The 16,319-nt window shown below is 42.3% G+C and overlaps 1 protein-coding gene and 1 long non-coding RNA gene across 2 annotated transcripts in view; one reads left to right on the forward strand and one right to left on the reverse strand.

The window, feature by feature from the left end:
* The window catches only part of LOC110841323 (uncharacterized), a 498,304-nt gene that overhangs the window by 468,514 nt on the left and 13,471 nt on the right, over positions 1 to 16,319 (forward strand). The gene's annotated exons all lie outside the window — the stretch shown is intronic.
* Positions 13,455 to 16,319, reverse strand: part of LOC110839330 (mannose-P-dolichol utilization defect 1 protein homolog) — a 95,243-nt gene continuing 92,378 nt past the window's right edge. Inside the window, exon 5 of the mRNA XM_087355245.1 lies at positions 13,455 to 14,328. Within this exon, the coding sequence (XP_087211371.1) occupies positions 14,293 to 14,328 (36 nt within the window). The 3' untranslated portion in view covers positions 13,455 to 14,292. The remainder of the gene's footprint in view (positions 14,329 to 16,319) is intronic.

Raw genomic sequence — 16,319 nt, forward strand, 5'->3', positions numbered from 1 at the left:
ATTTTTTGAAAATTTTGAAATTTTTCAAAATTCCACCACCGGATGCCTTCCACACCCGGTCTCTGTCGGACTGCTTTTGATGTACTGTGTCTGACGAATGCGGTCTGTGCCTGACTCCGGCTCTGCACGGACCGGTCTCTGTATGATAAGGCTCCAACGTGTCTCTTGTGACAAGCTCAGGTGCGGCCGACAACACGTGAGGCAGACAAGGACATGCAGAGATCAGAGACCTGCAGAGGCCGGTTGGTGCAGACACCGAGGCAGGTAGCAACTGGGTGAGATAGAGGCCGAGTCCGGCAGAGACAGGATGTGGCAATCAGCGTGACTGGCAACCATCTCCTGAGGAGACCTTTGAAAAAAATTTGAAAATTTTCAAAATTTTCGAAAAATCAAAAAATGCTGGAAATTGTTTGAAAAGCGCAAAATAACCAAATTTTTAAAAAAATTTTAAAAAAAAATATAATTTGAAATTTTTCAAATTTCTTTGGTTTTGTGCGCGTTTTCGACAATTTGCAGCATTTTTTGATTTTTTGAAAATTTTTCGAAATTCCACCACCTGATGCCTTCCAGACTCGGTCTCTGTCGGACTGCTTCTGATGTACTGTGTCTGACGAATGCGGTCTGTGCCTGACTCCGGCTCTGCACGGACCGGTCTCTGTATGACAAGGCTCTAACGTGCCGCTTCTGACAAGCTCAGGTGCGGCCAGCAACACGTGAGATAGACACGGACATGCAGAGATCAGAGACCTGCAGACGCCGGTTGGTGCAGACACCGAGGCAGGTAGCAACTGGGTGAGATAGAGGCCGAGTCCGGCAGAGACAGGATGTGGCAATCAGCGTGACTGGCGACCATCTCCTGAGGAGACCTTTGAAAAAAATTTGAAAATTTTCAAAATTTTCGAAAAATCAAAAAATGCTGGAAATTGTCTGAAAAGCGCACAAAACCAAATTTTTTTGAAAAGTTTGAAAAAAAATATAATTTGAAATTTTTCAAATTGCTTTGGTTTTGTGCGCGTTTTGAAAAATTTGCAGCATTTTTAATTTTTTGAAAATTTTGAAATTTTTCAAAACTCCACCACCTGATGCCTTCCAGACCTGGTCTCTGTCGGACTGCTTTTGATGTACTGTGTCTGACGAATGCGGTCTGTGCCTGACTCCGGCTCTGCACGGACCGGTCTCTGTATGATAAGGCACCAACGTGTCTCTTGTGACAAGCTGAGGTGCGGCCGACAACACGTGAGGGAGACAAGGACATGCAGAGATCAGAGACCTGCAGAGGCCGGTTGGTGCAGACACCGAGGCAGGTAGCAACTGGGTGAGATAGAGGCCGAGTCCGGCAGAGACATTATGTGGCAATCAGCGTGACTGGCAACCATCTCCTGAGGAGACCTATGAAAAAAATTTGAAAATTTTCAAAATTTTCGAAAAATCAAAAAATGCTGGAAATTGTTTGAAAAGCGCAAAATAACCAAATTTTTTGAAAATTTTGAAAAAAAATATAATTTGAATTTTTTTCAAATTTCTTTGATTTGTGCGCGTTTTGGAGAATTTGCAGCATTTTTTGATTTTTTGAAATTTTTCAAAATTCCACCACCTGATGCCTTCCGGACTCGGTCTCTGTCGGACTGCTTTTGATGTACTGTGTCTGACGAATGCGGTCTGTGCCTGACTCCGGTCTCTGTATGACAAGGCTCCAACGTGTCGCTTCTGACAAGCTCAGCTGCGGCCGGCAACACGTGAGGCACACAAGGACATGCAGAGATCAGAGACCTGCAGAGGCCGGTTGGTGCAGACACCGTGGCAGGTAGCAACTGGGTGAGTAGAGGCCGAGTCCGGCAGAGACAGGATGTGGCAATCAGCGTGACTGGCGACCATCTCCTGAGAAGACCTTTGAAAAAAATTTGATAATTTTCAAAATTTTCGAAAAATCAAAAAATGCTGGAAATTGTCTGAAAAGCGCACAAAACCAAATTTTTTTGATAATTTTGAAAAAAAATATAATTTGAAATTTTTCAAATTTCTTTGGTTTTGTGCGCGTTTTGGACAATTTGCAGCATTTTTTGATTTTTTGAAAATTTTGAAATTTTTCGAAATTCCACCACCTGATGCCTTCCAGACTCGTTCTCTGTCGGACTGCTTCTGATGTACTGTGTCTGACGAATGCGGTCTGTGCCTGACTCCGGCTCTGCACGGACCGGTCTCTGTATGACAAGGCTCCAACGTGTCTCTTCTGACAAGCTCAGGTGCGGCCGACAACACGTGAGGCAGACAAGGACATGCAGAGATCAGACACCTGCAGACGCCGGTTGGTGCAGACACCGAGGCAGGTAGCAACTGGGTGAGATAGAGGCCGAGTCCGGCAGAGACAGGATGTGCCAGTCAGCGTGACTGGCAACCGTCTCCTGAGGAGACCTTTGAAAAAAAATTCAAAATTTTCAAAATTTTCAAAAAATCAAAAAATGCTGGAAATTGTCTGAAAAGCGCAAAATAACCAATTTTTTTTGAAAATTTTGAAAAAAAATATAATTTGAAATTTTTCAAATTTCTTTGGTTTTGTGCGCGTTTTGGACAATTTGCAGCATTTTTTGATTTTTTGAAAATTTTGAAATTTTTCGAAATTCCACCACCTGATGCCTTCCAGACTCGGTCTCTGTCGGACTGCTTTTGATGTACTGTGTCTGACGAATGCGGTCTGTGCCTGACTCCGGCTCTGCACGGACCGGTCTCTGTATGACAAGGCTCCAACGTGTCTCTTGTGACAAGCTCAGGTGCGGCCGACAACACGTGAGGCAGACAAGGACATGCAGAGATCAGAGACCTGCAGAGGCCGGTTGGTGCAGACACCGAGGCAGGTAGCAACTGGGTGAGATAGAGGCCGAGTCCGGCACAGACAGGATGTGCCAATCAGCGTGACTGGCAACCGTCTCCTAAGGAGACCTTTGAAAAAAATTTCAAAATTTTCAAATTTTCGAAAAATTAAAAAATGCTGGAAATTGTCTGAAAAGCGCACAAAACCAAATTTTTTTGAAAATTTTGAAAAAAAATATAATTTGAAATTTTTCAAATTTCTTTGGTTTTGTGCGCGTTTTGGACAATTTGCAGCATTTTTTTATTTTTTGAAAATTTTGAAATTTTTCAAAATTCCACCACCTGATGCCTTCCAGACTCGGTCTCTGTCGGACTTCTTCTGATGTACTGTGTCTGACGAATGCGGTCTGTGCCTGACTCCGGCTCTGCACGGACCGGTCTCTGTATGACAAGGCTCTAACGTGCCGCTTCTGACAAGCTCAGGTGCGGCCAGCAACACGTGAGATAGACACGGACATGCAGAGATCAGAGACCTGCAGACGCCGGTTGGTGCAGACACCGAGGCAGGTAGCAACTGGGTGAGATAGAGGCCGAGTCCGGCAGAGACAGGATGTGGCAATCAGCGTGACTGGCGACCATCTCCTGAGGAGACCTTTGAAAAAAATTTGAAAATTTTCAAAATTTTCGAAAAATCAAAAAATGCTGGAAATTGTCTGAAAAGCGCAAAAAAATAATTTTTTTTGAAACTTTTGAAAAAAATATAATTTGAAATTTTTCAAATTTCTTTGGTTTTGTGCGCGTTTTGGAAAATTTGCAGCATTTTTTAATTTTTTGAAAATTTTGAAATTTTTCAAAACTCCACCACCTGATGCCTTCCAGACCTGGTCTCGGTCGGACTGCTTTTGATGTACTGTGTCTGACGAATGCGGTCTGTGCCTGACTCCGGTCTCTGTATGACAAGGCTCCAACGTGTCGCTTCTGACAAGCTCAGGTGCGGCCGGCAACACGTGAGGCACACAAGGACATGCAGAGATCAGAGACCTGCAGAGGCCGGTTGGTGCAAACACCGAGGCAGGTAGCAACTGGGTGAGATAGAGGCCGAGTCCGGCAGAGACAGGATGAGACAATCAGCGTGACTGGCAACCGTCTCCTGAGTTGACCTTTGAAAAAAAATTGAAAATTTTCAAAATTTTCGAAAAATCAAAAAATGATGGAAATTGTTTGAAAAGCGCAAAATAACCAAATTTTTTTGAAAATTTTGAAAAAAAAATATAATTTGAAATTTTTCAAATTTCTTTGGTTTTGTGCGCGTTTTGGACAATTTGCAGCATTTTTCGATTTTTTGAAAATTTTGAAATTTTTAAAAATTCCACCACCGGATGCCTTCCACACCCGGTCTCTGTCGGACTGCTTTTGATGTACTGTGTCTGACGAATGCGGTCTGTGCCTGACTCTGGCTCTGCACGGACCGGTCTCTGTATGACAAGGCTCCAACGTGTCTCTTGTGACAAGCTCAGGTGCGGCCGACAACACGTGAGGCAGACAAGGACATCCAGAGATCAGAGACCTGCAGAGGCCGGTTGGTGCAGACACCGAGGCAGGTAGCAACTGGGTGAGATAGAGGCCGAGTCCGGCACAGACAGGATGTGCCAATCAGCGTGACTGGCAACCGTCTCCTAAGGAGACCTTTGAAAAAAATTTCAAAATTTTCAAATTTTCGAAAAATTAAAAAATGCTGGAAATTGTCTGAAAAGCGCACAAAACCAAATTTTTTTGAAAATTTTGAAAAAAAATATAATTTGAAATTTTTCAAATTTCTTTGGTTTTGTGCGCGTTTTGGACAATTTGCAGCATTTTTTTATTTTTTGAAAATTTTGAAATTTTTCAAAATTCCACCACCTGATGCCTTCCAGACTCGGTCTCTGTCGGACTGCTTCTGATGTACTGTGTCTGACGAATGCGGTCTGTGCCTGACTCCGGCTCTGCACGGACCGGTCTCTGTATGACAAGGCTCTAACGTGCCGCTTCTGACAAGCTCAGGTGCGGCCAGCAACACGTGAGATAGACACGGACATGCAGAGATCAGAGACCTGCAGACGCCGGTTGGTGCAGACACCGAGGCAGGTAGCAACTGGGTGAGATAGAGGCCGAGTCCGGCAGAGACAGGATGTGCCAGTCAGCGTGACTGGCAACCGTCTCCTGAGGAGACCTTTGAAAAAAAAATCAAAATTTTCAAAATTTTCAAAAAATCAAAAAATGCTGGAAATTGTCTGAAAAGCGCAAAATAACCAATTTTTTTTGAAAATTTTGAAAAAAAATATAATTTGAAATTTTTCAAATTTCTTTGGTTTTGTGCGCGTTTTGGACAATTTGCAGCATTTTTTGATTTTTTGAAAATTTTGAAATTTTTCGAAATTCCACCACCTGATGCCTTCCAGACTCGGTCTCTGTCGGACTGCTTTTGATGTACTGTGTCTGACGAATGCGGTCTGTGCCTGACTCCGGCTCTGCACGGACCGGTCTCTGTATGACAAGGCTCCAACGTGTCTCTTGTGACAAGCTCAGGTGCGGCCGACAACACGTGAGGCAGACAAGGACATGCAGAGATCAGAGACCTGCAGAGGCCGGTTGGTGCAGACACCGAGGCAGGTAGCAACTGGGTGAGATAGAGGCCGAGTCCGGCACAGACAGGATGTGCCAATCAGCGTGACTGGCAACCGTCTCCTAAGGAGACCTTTGAAAAAAATTTCAAAATTTTCAAATTTTCGAAAAATTAAAAAATGCTGGAAATTGTCTGAAAAGCGCACAAAACCAAATTTTTTTGAAAATTTTGAAAAAAAATATAATTTGAAATTTTTCAAATTTCTTTGGTTTTGTGCGCGTTTTGGACAATTTGCAGCATTTTTTTATTTTTTGAAAATTTTGAAATTTTTCAAAATTCCACCACCTGATGCCTTCCAGACTCGGTCTCTGTCGGACTTCTTCTGATGTACTGTGTCTGACGAATGCGGTCTGTGCCTGACTCCGGCTCTGCACGGACCGGTCTCTGTATGACAAGGCTCTAACGTGCCGCTTCTGACAAGCTCAGGTGCGGCCAGCAACACGTGAGATAGACACGGACATGCAGAGATCAGAGACCTGCAGACGCCGGTTGGTGCAGACACCGAGGCAGGTAGCAACTGGGTGAGATAGAGGCCGAGTCCGGCAGAGACAGGATGTGGCAATCAGCGTGACTGGCGACCATCTCCTGAGGAGACCTTTGAAAAAAATTTGAAAATTTTCAAAATTTTCGAAAAATCAAAAAATGCTGGAAATTGTCTGAAAAGCGCAAAAAAATAATTTTTTTTGAAACTTTTGAAAAAAATATAATTTGAAATTTTTCAAATTTCTTTGGTTTTGTGCGCGTTTTGGAAAATTTGCAGCATTTTTTAATTTTTTGAAAATTTTGAAATTTTTCAAAACTCCACCACCTGATGCCTTCCAGACCTGGTCTCGGTCGGACTGCTTTTGATGTACTGTGTCTGACGAATGCGGTCTGTGCCTGACTCCGGTCTCTGTATGACAAGGCTCCAACGTGTCGCTTCTGACAAGCTCAGGTGCGGCCGGCAACACGTGAGGCACACAAGGACATGCAGAGATCAGAGACCTGCAGAGGCCGGTTGGTGCAAACACCGAGGCAGGTAGCAACTGGGTGAGATAGAGGCCGAGTCCGGCAGAGACAGGATGAGACAATCAGCGTGACTGGCAACCGTCTCCTGAGTTGACCTTTGAAAAAAATTTGAAAATTTTCAAAATTTTCGAAAAATCAAAAAATGATGGAAATTGTTTGAAAAGCGCAAAATAACCAAATTTTTTTGAAAATTTTGAAAAAAAAATATAATTTGAAATTTTTCAAATTTCTTTGGTTTTGTGCGCGTTTTGGACAATTTGCAGCATTTTTCGATTTTTTGGAAATTTTGAAATTTTTAAAAATTCCACCACCGGATGCCTTCCACACCCGGTCTCTGTCGGACTGCTTTTGATGTACTGTGTCTGACGAATGCGGTCTGTGCCTGACTCTGGCTCTGCACGGACCGGTCTCTGTATGACAAGGCTCCAACGTGTCTCTTGTGACAAGCTCAGGTGCGGCCGACAACACGTGAGGCAGACAAGGACATCCAGAGATCAGAGACCTGCAGAGGCCGGTTGGTGCAGACACCGAGGCAGGTAGCAACTGGGTGAGATAGAGGCCGAGTCCGGCACAGACAGGATGTGCCAATCAGCGTGACTGGCAACCGTCTCCTAAGGAGACCTTTGAAAAAAATTTCAAAATTTTCAAATTTTCGAAAAATTAAAAAATGCTGGAAATTGTCTGAAAAGCGCACAAAACCAAATTTTTTTGAAAATTTTGAAAAAAAATATAATTTGAAATTTTTCAAATTTCTTTGGTTTTGTGCGCGTTTTGGACAATTTGCAGCATTTTTTTATTTTTTGAAAATTTTGAAATTTTTCAAAATTCCACCACCTGATGCCTTCCAGACTCGGTCTCTGTCGGACTGCTTCTGATGTACTGTGTCTGACGAATGCGGTCTGTGCCTGACTCCGGCTCTGCACGGACCGGTCTCTGTATGACAAGGCTCTAACGTGCCGCTTCTGACAAGCTCAGGTGCGGCCAGCAACACGTGAGATAGACACGGACATGCAGAGATCAGAGACCTGCAGACGCCGGTTGGTGCAGACACCGAGGCAGGTAGCAACTGGGTGAGATAGAGGCCGAGTCCGGCAGAGACAGGATGTGGCAATCAGCGTGACTGGCGACCATCTCCTGAGGAGACCTTTGAAAAAAATTTGAAAATTTTCAAAATTTTCGAAAAATCAAAAAATGCTGGAAATTGTCTGAAAAGCGCAAAAAAATAATTTTTTTTGAAACTTTTGAAAAAAATATAATTTGAAATTTTTCAAATTTCTTTGGTTTTGTGCGCGTTTTGGAAAATTTGCAGCATTTTTTAATTTTTTGAAAATTTTGAAATTTTTCAAAACTCCACCACCTGATGCCTTCCAGACCTGGTCTCGGTCGGACTGCTTTTGATGTACTGTGTCTGACGAATGCGGTCTGTGCCTGACTCCGGTCTCTGTATGACAAGGCTCCAACGTGTCGCTTCTGACAAGCTCAGGTGCGGCCGGCAACACGTGAGGCACACAAGGACATGCAGAGATCAGAGACCTGCAGAGGCCGGTTGGTGCAAACACCGAGGCAGGTAGCAACTGGGTGAGATAGAGGCCGAGTCCGGCAGAGACAGGATGAGACAATCAGCGTGACTGGCAACCGTCTCCTGAGTTGACCTTTGAAAAAAATTTGAAAATTTTCAAAATTTTCGAAAAATCAAAAAATGATGGAAATTGTTTGAAAAGCGCAAAATAACCAAATTTTTTTGAAAATTTAAAAAAAAAAATATAATTTGAAATTTTTCAAATTTCTTTGGTTTTGTGCGCGTTTTGGACAATTTGCAGCATTTTTCGATTTTTTGAAAATTTTGAAATTTTTAAAAATTCCACCACCGGATGCCTTCCACACCCGGTCTCTGTCGGACTGCTTTTGATGTACTGTGTCTGACGAATGCGGTCTGTGCCTGACTCTGGCTCTGCACGGACCGGTCTCTGTATGACAAGGCTCCAACGTGTCTCTTGTGACAAGCTCAGGTGCGGCCGACAACACGTGAGGCAGACAAGGACATGCAGAGATCAGAGACCTGCAGAGGCCGGTTGGTGCAGACACCGAGGCAGGTAGCATCTGGGTTTGATAGAGGCCGAGTCCGGCAGAGACAGGATGTGGCAATCAGCGTGACTGGCAACCATCTCCTGAGGAGACCTTTTGAAAAAAATTTGAAAATTTTCAAAATTTTCGAAAAATCAAAAAATGCTAGAAATTGTTTGAAAAGCGGAAAATAACCAAATTTTTTTGAAAATTTTGAAAAAAAATATAATTTGAAATTTTTCAAATTTCTTTGGTTTTGTGCGCGTTTTGGACAATTTGCAGCATTTTTCGATTTTTTGAAAATTTTGAAATTTTTCAAAATTCCACCACCGGATGCCTTCCACACCCGGTCTCTGTCGGACTGCTTTTGATGTACTGTGTTTGACGAATGCGGTCTGTGCCTGACTCCGGCTCTGCACGGACCGGTCTCTGTATGACAAGGCTCTAACGTGCCGCTTCTGACAAGCTCAGGTGCGGCCAGCAACACGTGAGGCAGACACGGACATGCAGAGATCAGAGACCTGCAGACGCCGGTTGGTGCAGACACCGTGGCAGGTAGCAACTGGGTGAGTAGAGGCCGAGTCCGGCAGAGGCAGGATGTGGCAATCAGCGTGACTGGCGACCATCTCCTGAGAACACCTTTGAAAAAAATTTGATAATTTTCAAAATTTTCGAAAAATCAAAAAATGCTGGAAATTGTCTGAAAAGCGCACAAAACCAAATTTTTTTGAAAATTTGGAAAAAAACAAATTTGAAATTTTTCAAATTTCTTTGGTTTTGTGCGCGTTTTGGACAATTTGCAGCATTTTTCGATTTTTTGAAAATTTTGAAATTTTTCAAAATTCCACCACCGGATGCCTTCCACACCCGGTCTCTGTCGGACTGCTTTTGATGTACTGTGTTTGACGAATGCGGTCTGTGCCTGACTCCGGCTCTGCACGGACCGGTCTCTGTATGACAAGGCTCTAACGTGCCGCTTCTGACAAGCTCAGGTGCGGCCAGCAACACGTGAGGCAGACACGGACATGCAGAGATCAGAGACCTGCAGACGCCGGTTGGTGCAGACACCGTGGCAGGTAGCAACTGGGTGAGTAGAGGCCGAGTCCGGCAGAGGCAGGATGTGGCAATCAGCGTGACTGGCGACCATCTCCTGAGAACACCTTTGAAAAAAATTTGATAATTTTCAAAATTTTCGAAAAATCAAAAAATGCTGGAAATTGTCTGAAAAGCGCACAAAACCAAATTTTTTTGAAAATTTGGAAAAAAACAAATTTGAAATTTTTCAAATTTCTTTGGTTTTGTGCGCGTTTTGGACAATTTGCAGCATTTTTCGATTTTTTGAAAATTTTGAAATTTTTCAAAATTCCACCACCGGATGCCTTCCACACCCGGTCTCTGTCGGACTGCTTTTGATGTACTGTGTCTGACGAATGCGGTCTGTGCCTGACTCTGGCTCTGCACGGACCGGTCTCTGTATGACAAGGCTCCAACGTGTCTCTTCTGACAAGCTCAGGTGCGGCCGACAACACGTGAGGCAGACAAGGACATGCAGAGATCAGAGACCTGCAGAGGCCGGTTGGTGCAGACACTGAGGCAGGTAGCAACTGGGTGAGATAGAGGCCGAGTCCGGCAGAGACAGGATGTGCCAATCAGCGTGACTGGAAACCGTCTCCTGAGGAGACCTTTGAAAAAAAATTCAAAATTTTCGAAAAATCAAAAAATGCTGGAAATTGTCTGAAAAGCGCACAAAACCAAATTTTTTTGAAAATTTTGAAAAAAAATATAATTTGAAATTTTTCAAATTTCTTTGGTTTTGTGCCCGTTTTGGACAATTTGCAGCATTTTTTGATTTTTTGAAAATTTTGAAATTTTTCAAAATTCCACCACCTGATGCCTTCCAGACTCGGTCTCTGTCGGACTGCTTCTGATGTACTGTGTCTGACGAATGCGGTCTGTGCCTGACTCCGGCTCTGCACGGACCGGTCTCTGTATGACAAGGCTCTAACGTGCCGCTTCTGACAAGGCCAGGTGCGGCCAGCAACACGTGAGATAGACACGGACATGCAGAGATCAGAGACCTGCAGACGCCGGTTGGTGCAGACACCGAGGCAGGTAGCAACTGGGTGAGATAGAGGCCGAGTCCGGCAGAGACAGGATGTGGCAATCAGCGTGACTGGCGACCATCTCCTGAGGAGACCTTTGCAAAAAAATTTGAAAATTTTTAAAATTTTCGAAAAATCAAAAAATGCTGGAAATTGTCTGAAAAGCGCAAAAAAATAATTTTTTTTGAAACTTTTGAAAAAAATATAATTTGAAATTTTTCAAATTTCTTTGGTTTTGTGCGCGTTTTGGAAAATTTGCAGCATTTTTTAATTTTTTGAAAATTTTGAATTTTTTAAAAATTCCACCACCTGATGCCTTCCAGACCTGGTCTCTGTCGGACTGCTTTTGATATACTGTGTCTGAAGAATGCGGTCTGTGCCTGACTCTGGCTCTGCACGGACCGGTCTCTGTATGACAATGCTCCAACGTGTCTTCTGGCAAGCTCAGGTGCGGCCGGCAACACGTGAGGCAGACACGGACATGCAGAGATCAGGGACTTGCAGAGGCCGGTTGGTGCAGACACCGAGGCAGGTAGCAACTGAGTGAGATAGAGGCCGAGTCCGGCAGAGACAGGATGTGCCAATCAGCGTGACTGGCAACCGTCTCCTGAGGAGACCTTTGAAAAAAATTTCAAAATTTTCAAAATTTTCGAAAAATCAAAAAATGCTAGAAATTGTCTGAAAAGCGCACAAAACCAAATTTTTTTTGAAAATTTTGAAAAAAATATAATTTGAAATTTTTCAAATTTCTTTGGTTTTGTGCGCGTTTTGGACAATTTGCAAGATTTTTTGATTTTTTGAAAATTTTAGAATTTTTCAAAATTCCAAAACCTGATGCCTTCCAGACCCGGTCTCTGTCGGACTGCTTTTGATGTACTGTGTCTGACGAATGCGGTCTGTGCCTGACTCCGGCTCTGCACGGACCGGTCTCTGTATGATAAGGCTCCAACGTGTCTCTTGTGACAAGCTCAGGTGCGGCCTACAACACGTGAGGCAGACAAGGACATGCAGAGATCAGAGACCTGCAGAGGCCGGTTGGTGCAGACACCGAGGCAGGTAGCAACTGGGTGAGATAGAGGCCGAGTCCGGCAGAGACAGGATGTGGCAATCAGCGTGACTGGCAACCATCTCCTGAGGAGACCTTTGAAAAAAATTTGAAAATTTTCAATATTTTCGAAAAATCAAAAAATGCTGGAAATTGTTTGAAAAGCGCAAAATAACCAAATTTTTTTGAAAATTTTGAAAAAAAATATAATTTGAATTTTTTTCAAATTTCTATGATTTGTGCGCGTTTTGGAGAATTTGCAGCATTTTTTGATTTTTTGAAATTTTTCAAAATTCCACCACCTGATGCCTTCCAGACTCGGTCTCTGTCGGACTGCTTTTGATGTACTGTGTCTGACGAATGCGGTCTGTGCCTGACTCCGGCTCTGCACGGACCGGTCTCTGTATGACAAGGCTCTAACGTGCCGCTTCTGACAAGCTCAGGTGCGGCCAGCAACACGTGAGGCAGACACGGACATGCAGAGATCAGAGACCTGCAGACGCCGGTTGGTGCAGACACCGTGGCAGGTAGCAACTGGGTGAGTAGAGGCCGAGTCCGGCACAGACAGGATGTGGCAATCAGCGTGACTGGCAACCATCTCCTGAGGAGACCCTTGAAAAAAATTACAATATTTTCAAAATTTTCGAAAATTCAAAAAATGCTGGAAATTGTCTGAAAAGCGCACAAAACCAAATTTGTTTGAGAATTTTGAAAAAAATATAATTTGAAATTTTTCAAATTTCTTTGGTTTTGTGCGCTTTTTGGACAATTTGCAGCATTTTTCGATTTTTTGAAAATTTTGAAATTTTTCAAAATTCCACCACCTGATGCCTTCCAGACCCGGTCTCTGTCGGACTGCTTTTGATGTACTGTGTCTGACGAATGCGGTCTGTGCCTGACTCCGGCTCTGCACGGACCGGTCTCTGTATGACAGTTCTCAAACGTGCCGCTTCTGACAAGCTCAGGTGCGGCCGGCAACACGTGAGGCAGACACGGACATGCAGAGATCAGAGACCTGCAGAGGCCGGTTGGTGCAGACACCAAGGCAGGTAGCAACTGGGTGAGATAGAGGCCGAGTCCGGCAGACATAGGATGTGGCTTTCAGCGAGACTGGTATGCTTCTCTTGCGGTGACCTTTGAACAATTTTTAAAATTTTCAAAATTTTCGAAAAATCAAAAAATGCCGGAAATTGTCTCAACAGCTCAACTTCAAAAATTTTGAAGTTGAAAATTGTCAAAAAATTTTGGTTTTGTGCACCATTTGGACAATTTCCAACATTCTTTTGGTTTTATGGATATTTTGAAAAATTTGAAATTTTTTCAAAATTCCGCCAAACGATCTCTCTCGGAAACGGTTTCCGCCGGACATCGTCTTTGACGTACAGTTTCCTACGCTGTCTACGCAAGATCAATCCTCTGTATGTAACTATGTTTGAAATTCCGTCTCGCTCCTATCGGTTACTGCTGGGTCCGTGTGTTGCAGAGATCAAGTCCGGCTGAGAACGGTCGACGCAGAGAATGTGACAGAGACCGTCTGAGAGACCGTGTTCGGCACAGACAGCTTGTGAAACACCGAATGAGCCAGACAGATTGTCTGGTTTAGACCGCGTTAGACAGAGACCGGTTCGGGTACAGATTAGATGAGGGGAATTTTCAAGAAAAAGATCAAATTTTTGAAAACTTATGAAAAATCAAAAATGCTGGAAACTGTCCTAAAGGCGCACAAAGCCAAGAATTTTCGAAAATTTTGAAAAAAAAATTCAAGTTAAAAATTTTCAAAATTTTTCAGTTTACTTCAGTCGGATATTCATTACAGAGTTCATGAGTACCTGTCACTGAACCGCATCCTGTTTCGGTTAAACACTCTCCACACCATGACACTCATTCTGTATTTTTAAAATATTACCCTCACATCTACGCTTAGGTCTGCTAAGCGGCTGTATCTTTCTTTAAAATCGAAAATTTTGAATTCATCTGTTGAAGAAGCGTCGTAGAAATGAAATAATCAATATATACCAATAGTAGTGCACATACGATCGACCACGAGTTTGAATTTTCAAATTAACAGTTTACATCATATGATGAGGAAAATTTGTTTCATTTGGTTTGTACCCTGAATCATTTTTGTCTGTTTCTGGGCAAACTTTATAGCTTTACCACCACTGCTTACTTCTTATAGCACAACCTTTGCAATAAGTTAATGAAAGCTTCTAAACCTCAAGAGCCGAAGTGAGATTTCGGTCCAGTTGGAGATCCGTGTTCGTTAGGCAGATGATGTATACAGCCATACCTTTTCCCATAGTTTCATCTGAACCCCAGCTGGGCCGGCAGAGTGAAACCATAAAGCAGGTTAATTATGGCGGGTATGATTGGCGGGAAGAGGAGGGGTGAGATGTTGACAGCCGCGCAGCGTTAGGTGATGGACGATCGAGAGATGACGTTGCCAGGTGGCGACAGGCCGGGCACCGCGACGAATCGGAAAATTGAGTCGAAGCAGAAATACCAAGAAGAATATACGGAGAGTTGTGTTTATTTCACGGAGCCATCAGCTCCAGTGCGACGCCTCAGGAAGCATCTGGATGCTACTCTGCAGAAAACTCCACTTAGGATGAGACCTTCGGTTTCCAAAAATTCAACATCTGTATAGTAACAAAGCAATATCGTGGTTGGAACTCTAAATTGTTCTTGCTAAATAATAACGTTAATATCTCAAAAATTGATTTAAGGTTTTAAGAGGAAAATATCCAGTCCGCTTGAAAACAGTACTTGTAAACTAAACTACTGATTTTTTTAAACTTTAAAACTTTGAAGCAGGAAGTTCAACTATACAATATTCGGAGAATCAGTTTCTGTATCAGATTAAACAAAACATGTCTCCTTTATCGATTAGCTAATTAAAATATATCGTAGACGAATTAATTAAAGCTGATAAAAAAAATAATCACGGTTTGTTGACAGTTATAAGAAACTTATAAACACGCTCTGTGGTTGAAATACAGAGTGCTAAAACAGGCGATACATACAGGTTTCCACTGTGAATTAAAGGATTAAGTGCTTAGAATTTGGCATTTCTTATAAATCTAAGATGTAAACAATAAAACATAATAGAATGTGTATGACGAAAAGCAGAATATTAAAATAACAAGAAAGGAAAAACATAACGCTAAATTCTCACAAAATAATAACATTTATCGCATTATTATATGGAAATTAAAGTTAGCTATTTTAGTAAACTTTAAGAAGCTTAAATTAACTTGTCAAGCAGTAACTTATTAGTCAAAATTTTTCAAAAAAAATGTTCGGGTAGGAAATTATGGCCCCCATTTTACTTCAAGTATCTCAATTCATAAATGAGGCTACCAGGATGTATAAATTAATAATTACATAATTAATGAATTCTCCCTATTAAGAGCATACAATTAACACATTATGGGAAGATCCCGCCATTTCATCTGTCCTAATATTTCATCTATAAAAACGCAGATCAGTTGAAAGCTATTAAATTTGTTGTTGGTTATTCAAATCTGAAATCTCTCATGCGAATTTGAATTCATTTCGCTTCGTTCCAGAATATCCCAATTTTACTTGACGCTCAGATCGATTTTTATTAATTTCTGAAAATTCTATCGCCGTACAAATTTGGAACTTTTATTTCAAATACTCTCCAGCATAGTGAATATTTAACGAAATTCAATGCGAAATAATTTATGGCAAGCTCCTTTCCAAATTCAGCACTAATGTTTTTGTAAATGCAAAGATGATCATGTCTATCGAGGTGTGAAGAACCGCATGTCTTCTTGTTACTGATAACGTAGTAAATATAAAATTCAGGAGAACATGAAATAAGAATACATACAATTTTTAAAATGTATTTAATTTGTCATTGATATTGTAAATAAGAGCTTGAAATAAATAAGACAAGACTAGATTACAAACATGTCCTTGCCCCTTGTTCGATCTCGTGGTACACGCTGCGTGATCGTTCCAGTGACGCAGCAAGTTAATTCTCACTTCGTTTTCTGTTATCAATTAAAACTGAGTCGAGGCGAGGAAAATTAGTAATCAAGATGAGCTAAGGTAGGACCGCCTGTTGAGGGAGTAGTAACAGCTGGTGGCAAGACCGGCCGAGACGGCCACAGGCACGTTCACGCACAGACTGACTCGCTCCTTGACTAAACACCTACAGTGACAGAACAGTCGTAGGAAGGTTCACTGGTATAGTGACCGAGAATAGTCACAGGGCTATTCGCTGACTGTATTACCACTGCCAGAATGCTAATATTCGCAAGTAGGTACAAATTGGCCCCTGGTAGAGTTGCAGAGTAGACAGTCAGATACGAGGGCAATGGATGAACCGGCCTACACGTCACCCGACAGAATGAAAGAACACAGGGAAGTCAAGCTTGTCCGTTTGTCTCAAATTCATCATTATTGAATTAATTAAATCTCGTATTAGAAATCCACAATAAAATTTTTGAACAATTTAATTTTTTTTTCTCATAGGTCAAAGTTACCTATAATTTATACGAGTACCCATTTTCTCAAAATCGGCTCCTCGTGCTCGGAAATTTGTACTTGATGTGAAATATTAAAAATTAAAACACACAAAACTCATGTTTGAAACATTTTT

Source organism: Zootermopsis nevadensis, unplaced genomic scaffold (assembly GCF_977971745.1).
Source record: "Zootermopsis nevadensis isolate Lab colony 2312 unplaced genomic scaffold, Znev_1.0 Znev_ptg000024l, whole genome shotgun sequence".
In the NCBI taxonomy this organism is placed as follows: domain Eukaryota; kingdom Metazoa; phylum Arthropoda; class Insecta; order Blattodea; family Termopsidae; genus Zootermopsis; species Zootermopsis nevadensis.